General features: G+C 37.3%; 2 protein-coding genes across 2 annotated transcripts; one reads left to right on the plus strand and one right to left on the minus strand.

Moving 5' to 3' along the window:
- Positions 1-202: 202 nt before the first annotated feature.
- LOC120199888 (receptor-like protein kinase 7) lies at positions 203-2,793 on the plus strand. Its single transcript, XM_039200866.1, has 3 exons — positions 203-1,428; positions 1,572-1,780; positions 1,886-2,793. Exons 1-3 carry the CDS (start codon positions 218-220, stop codon positions 2,791-2,793), a joined length of 2,328 nt encoding a protein of 775 aa, XP_039056797.1. The 5' UTR covers positions 203-217.
- Positions 2,794-4,251: 1,458 nt separating this feature from the next.
- Positions 4,252-6,180, minus strand: LOC120199889 (branched-chain-amino-acid aminotransferase 6-like). Its single transcript, XM_039200868.1, has 9 exons — positions 6,146-6,180; positions 5,855-5,909; positions 5,474-5,650; positions 5,272-5,403; positions 5,064-5,153; positions 4,864-4,980; positions 4,687-4,782; positions 4,474-4,586; positions 4,252-4,366 (listed from the first exon to the last, which is right to left on the minus strand). The coding sequence occupies exons 1-9, from the start codon at positions 6,178-6,180 to the stop codon at positions 4,252-4,254; spliced, it is 930 nt and encodes a 309-aa protein (XP_039056799.1).
- Positions 6,181-6,699: the final 519 nt, after the last annotated feature.

Here is a 6,699-nt window from a genome sequence, read left to right on the forward strand (position 1 = left end):
TAATCCCTTTTGTATGTATTTTTTTTCCGGTTCGTTGAGCTTACTTATCTTAATTTTCCTTTTTAATGGCCGACCATCTGCTCTCCATATCTCTACAAGTGAATCGAATTCAATTTTTCCAACAAATAAAGCTCCCTCTTGTGGTATATGCATGATCTCCAAGCTAGCTCTTTCTCAATAGCCTCTCTCTCCACCACCTTCGCCCTTCACTGGCCCCATGCCGGTCCTGCGAAGGTCCCATCGATGGCCTCCTCCGGTGGTCATCCTTCTCTTCTCATTCATCTTCATCGTTTCTTACGCAAAGTCTGATGAAGTGGAGATACTGCTGAAGTTCAAATCAGCTGTTGAAAGCTCGGATCCCAACTTTTTCAGTTCATGGGAACAAGGGAACTCTGCATGTGACTTCGCCGGAGTTGTTTGCAATTCGAATGGGTTCGTCGCCGAAATCAATCTTCCCCAACAACGAATTCTGGGTTTCGTTCCTTTTGATTCAATCTGCGAGTTGCAATCACTGGAGAGGATTGATCTCGGCAACAATTCTTTCCATGAGAATGTTTCAGAGGACCTGAACAAATGTTCTAGCCTGCAATACTTGGATTTGGGAGTCAATTCTTTTTCTGGAAAAGTGCCTGATTTGTCTTCTTTAACTGGATTGAAGTTCTTGAATTTGAACAACAGTGGATTTTCCGGGATTTTCCCATGGAAATCACTGCAAAATCTCACGGAATTGACTTTCTTAAGCCTCGGTGACAATCCATTCGATGCAAGTCCATTTCCTCCTGAAGTCTTGAAGTTTGAGAAATTGTATTGGCTTTATCTCACAAATTGCAGCCTCACAGGACAGATTCCTGAGGGAATTCAGAATCTCACTCTGCTGCAAAATCTTGAACTCTCTGATAACAAATTGTCAGGTCCAATCCCAGCTGGAATTGCCAAACTCAACAAGCTTTGGCAACTTGAGCTTTACAACAACTCATTGTCTGGAAAATTACCTGTTGGACTCGGAAACATTTCGAACCTTACAAACTTCGATGCGTCTATGAATATGCTCGAAGGCGACTTATCGGAGTTACGATCGCTGAAGAATCTTGCTTCGTTGCAGCTCTTTGAAAACCAATTTTCAGGAAAGGTTCCAGTGGAGTTTGGTGAATTCAAGCACCTTGTAGGGCTATCACTGTATAGGAACAAGCTTACTGGTCAGCTTCCACCGAAAATCGGGTCATCTTCAGATCTTAATTTCATAGATGTTTCGGAGAATTTTTTGACAGGTCCTATACCACCATATATTGGTAAAGCAAAGTCTCTTGAATTTCTACGCTTGGCCAATAATCAGTTCTCAGGTGAATTGGCTACTTCAATCTCTCAAGCTTCTTCATTAGTCTTAATTTTCTTCATTAGTCATTCTCATGCATCTGAAAAAGGTCAGATGTTGTCAAGTAATTTAACCCATCACTTTTATTAGCTATGCACCTCATGCATGCATGCATGCATGCGTTACATCACAAATATAATTTATGCAATTTTTCTTCTAAAGAATCTGATTCTAAATTCTATTCGAATTTTTTTACCAGGGAAAATTCCAACTCCACCACCCTCGTTGAAGTGGTCGATGTTTCGATGAATAACTTAGTTGGAGAAATCCCTGCCTCAATCTGTAATTCGAGTTTCCTCGATGTTCTCAGTTATATGGGGAATAATTTGGTTGGAACAATTCCAGAGTGTTTTGGAAACTTGAGTTCTTCTCTTTCACACATTGATTTACAGCATAATCATTTCCATGGTAAAATACCAGAAAATTTTGCTAAACGCTGCAAGTTGCGAAGTTTTGGTATCAACAACAACGATGTGGAAGGGTCATTGCCCTGATCTTTGAGTAATTGCAAAGATTTATACTTTCTGGACGTTGGGAAAAACAAGTTAAATGACACTTTCCCAACTTGGTTAGGAAATTTGAATCAATTACAAGTTCTCGTCTTGAGATCGAATAGATTTTATGGACAAGTGAACAGCTCAAATATTGCAGTTTCCTTCCCTCGTTTGCATGCCATTGATCTTTCTCATAATAACTTCAGTGGGTACTTGCCTACTAAACTTTTTGAAAATTTGGATGCCATGAAAGGAGGATATGGGAAGCAAGTTGAAGCAGAGTACATGAAGGATGAATTGGCTAACGGAGTAGTGTATTATGTTCACGGTTTATCTTTTACAATAAAAGGGTTCGAAATAGAGTTTCCATCACTATTGACCACCTGGATGGTAATTGACTTTTCCAGCAATCAGTTCTCTGGAGAAATTCCTCAAACACTTGGTGAGCTTCATTCTCTAATTGTCCTAAACCTTTCTCACAATTGTTTAAAGGGTTCTATCCCTTCATCATTTGGTGATTTGTCAGAGCTTGAATCGTTAGCTCTCTCATCAAACAAGCTCCATGGAAGAATCCCAGTGGAGTTGAGTAATCTTGGATTCCTGGAGGTGTTAAACCTCTCTCATAACAATCTATCTGGACGCATTCCTCAGGGCAAACAATTCGATACTTTCACTAATGATTCCTACACAGGAAACCTGGGCTTATTCGGGTTGCCATTATCAACAAGTTCAGATAAAGATGAGGGAATTCCAGCAAAATTTTATAGAGAGAATGATGATGCTGATAATGAGTTGAATTGGAAATTTTCTATATTGATGGGGTATGGATGTGGGCTGGTGCTGGGACTGAGCATGGGATACATCGTATTCACAACAGGAAAACCACGGTGGTTCATTACACTCTTCGACACATTTCAACACAGATGATCTGCAAAATGGCATAGAACGAAACTCTTCCGCTGATTCTTTGCAAAACAAGCCATGGACACAGCATAAAACTTCATTTCTTGGTGGTAGGTACTGTTTCTGTAGTTGTGCTGCTTGGGGGCTTTGTTGTATTATGTTTTACATGGCCAATCTGAAAGGGGAAGAATGGTGGGCTATAAAGCTAAATGTGATCTATATGTGTGAAAAATAACCAAATATCGTGTTTGTAATAGAATTTAACTAGAGAATATGTTACAAAAAAAAATGATGAGCTCAACCAATAACCAGTTGGTCTATTAGATCCTTTAAGCAAAATCAGGGGTTTGAATCATAGTGTTTGCGAATGGAGTAAACTGGATTGGGAGGGTCGTTCTCGCCTCTGTAATACTCGATCTGGATTAGTCGGTTAATAGATTGGATACTAGTGATTAATTAAAAAAATGATGAGCTCATAAAATATGCTATGATCAATGCAAACACGCGTTTGTATGCCCCTATCAATCCACTAATTTTTACATATAAGAGTTTTTCGAATTTAATGCCATCTTATTTCACCAAAAGACAGTAATACATAATCATATTATAGAGTCAGCAGTAACACATAATCACATACTACAAAATCAGAAATTTCCTTTGTATAACCTAATTTTGTATGGAATACATAATAATGTACAATAATATTTTAGATTATAGCAATTTTATCATGTTATCCTTGTGACAAACACAAAGATATACGATCATATAGATGAAGCATATATATATATATATGGATCAGAATGATATATTTATACGAATAGGGAAAACTAAAGGGGTTTTCATGCAATATTTCTCAAAAATGCCGATAAGCTGTTAAGCATACCTCGTTGCCATGCAAATTTACTAGGGTTTTCAACTCTGGTCTTCGAAAAAGTGCAACATGCCCATGTCCCAGGAGAAAATCCAACAACTGAAAATCACATAAAATATTCAGTACAGCTTATATGCAGGGATTTTACGAGCACGATTGTCGTTCTCACCATGAGACCGGCATTGATGGTGAAGGATTATAGGCTTATAGCAATAATATTTTCTTGCTTTACAATTGTATATAAGCATTCTATGTTTTTTCCTTTACAATTCTCCGTCCTGTACTCTTATTATCACATGTTAAAAAGATAAAGTTTATGGTATTAAGTTGGTGAAGTAAAATAATGATTAAAAATAATCAAATAATAATATAGAAGCCAAATGTATAAAAAATATATAATGCAGCGACTTTTATATTATTTGACCAAAAAATTAGTTAATACTTGAGCAAGCGTCCAAGGGCTAACAATTGCCGCCTTCGCAATGACAGATGGACTCGATACTTCATTTGAAAACACAAAATTACATTATATAATTTGACAAAAAAATAGTTAAAATAAGAATTTGGATTTTGCAACTGGCAGCACCGACGGTTCATCCACGAATAGGGGGTTAAGCAATGGTCATGGTCCAACCCAGCTTGTCCCCGATGCCATCAGTTTGAATCCCTGTTAGAGTTGCATGCAATTTCTGAGCCACTGTTTCTGCTCCCAATTTGTATTCAATCCTGCATTTATATGATCGACAAGAGAAATAGATATTAGAAACATTTGCAGGCAATCATCATTTTGACAGATATTGAGCGAATAAATGGTGTTAAAACTAATCCTTTACCTTTTACCCTGGTAGGTCATACTTGCAACTGACTTCACAACCATAGCTGTCCCTGTGCAGAAGACTTCTTCAGCACCGAACACCTCCTCGATCGGAACGGCTCGTTCCTCGACCTGACAACCAGAGAGTTAATAGGCATTCGAATATATACGAAAACAGCATTTTATTAAGTCGAACTGGGGCAGAGTTTGATAGTAATTACTGATCAGTTACCTGGTATCCAAAACCTGAAGCAAGTTCCATGATGCTTTTTCTTGTGATTCCTGGGAGAATTGTTCCATCAGCTGTTGGAGTTGAGATAACATTTCCCTGTGCATTTCAACACATATGATTGTGTATATGTTCTTCACGATTCGTTCTACATATTAGACCGATTCCGATCGGTTTTACCTTGAGAATGAAGATATTACAAGCAGAACCCTCCTCGATTTTGCTTCCAGTTAATGCATCCAGAAACAAGACATCGGAGAACCCTTTAGCTCTTGCCTGAGTTAATGGCCTGTAAACCTGCATTTACAATCAAAATATGTTCATGATTACACAGTAAAATATAGATGCACAAAAGGAAGTCATACGGCAAACATTCTTACAGGCGAATAATTCGTGACAGCTTTAATGCCTCCAGTACCACCAGGAGTAGCTCTATGGACTTTGTCTTCAACCAACAAGTTCAGTTCAGCCTTCAAAGATCAAAGCACTATACTTAACATCCTGATTCCATTTCATTTCATATTTGCACACAAAAGAAAAGAAAAATTAAACCGATATAAGCAAACTGCCATGGTTTCGGGACCTTACCTTGTTATAACTGCCCACTGGGGAAGCATACACTAAGAATGTGTACTCTGATGCTGGTTTTACCCCCAGATTTTGACCAGTTCCTATAAGAAAAGGCCTAATATAAAATGATCCTTTTCCATAGGGTGGTACCTGTATCATACAAATAATTACTACGAAAATTCTTTGGCAAGAAGGGGTGTGAAGTCTTATGTTCGAATACCCATCGCTTGTTGGCCAGGACAGTCTTTCTAACGGCGTCTATGAATTGCTCCACTGTTGGTGATGGCATGCACATCCTATCCGCACCCATCTTCATCCTCATGGCATTCTCTTGAGGCCGGAAGAGGAGAATCCCCTCATCTTCCTTCTGATACGCCTTTAGTCCCTCGAATATCCCCTGATGCCACTATTTTTATAGCCTTAGGTGATTGGCATTGGTTGATACTCATCATACACTTAATCATAGCCTACCTAGACTCATTATATACCCTCAATAATGCATGTTCGATATCTATGATCGACACATAAATCATGTATATACATATTTATATCTGACACTCGTTGTTGAGTTCGAATGAGATTAGTGATAATGAAATGTAACCTGGCCATAGTTCAGTATTCCAGAAGGGCACAGCTCAATGTTACCAACAAAAGGACTTTAGTTCACAAATTCATCATCAACAGCAACAACAAAAAGGAAAACCCAAACAACAATTTGCAATCAAATTCAACATATAATCACTTGGTGAGCTTTCAAATCGATTACACAAACAACAAGGTTGATGAATATCATCATATAAGATGAAATTTAACGGAACTCAAAAGGCAGAAGAAAAGACATCCCATTTACATGATTAAAGATTGAAAAAAAAATTGTTTAATAGGATCTTACCATTCGGCCTCGTTTTGTTGAGATGAAGAACCCATTAATAGTCTATGTACAAGAAGGATGTTATTCACTTTAAATTAATAAACATTAATGATGTTATTATCTTGAGCTTAAGTCGGCTCATTGTAGCGTAGAAATGAAAATATCTTTGAAATAGCATCCAACTTGAGCAAAAATTAATAAGAAAACTATAATACTTGAGTTAAAAGCCAAACATTATAACTTCCGAACCATACGTGATCCTTATAACATGACTGAGTAAAAGTGATGAATCTAAACAAATTGATTTTTCTTCTTTAGGTTTTTAAATCTGTAATACCCAATATGGGGTTAGATTTTTTTTCAGTTTAAAAAAATGTGAAATGTTATAAGTCGATTGGAAAAAATAATTGTGTTATTTTACTATTATTATTAAGCAAATTGATGGCCATTCAATTAGAGATATATTTTTTTATTAAGGATAATGCATGGCCACTATGGAATCCATTGTTTTCCAGCTAAGAGGAATTTTATTTTATTCACAACTTGTTTGTTTGTTGAGAAAACAAATCCAGCCT

Source organism: Hibiscus syriacus, unplaced genomic scaffold, assembly GCF_006381635.1.
Source record: "Hibiscus syriacus cultivar Baekdansim isolate YM2019G1 unplaced genomic scaffold, ASM638163v2 tig00005712_pilon, whole genome shotgun sequence".
Classification (NCBI taxonomy): Eukaryota; Viridiplantae; Streptophyta; class Magnoliopsida; order Malvales; family Malvaceae; genus Hibiscus; species Hibiscus syriacus.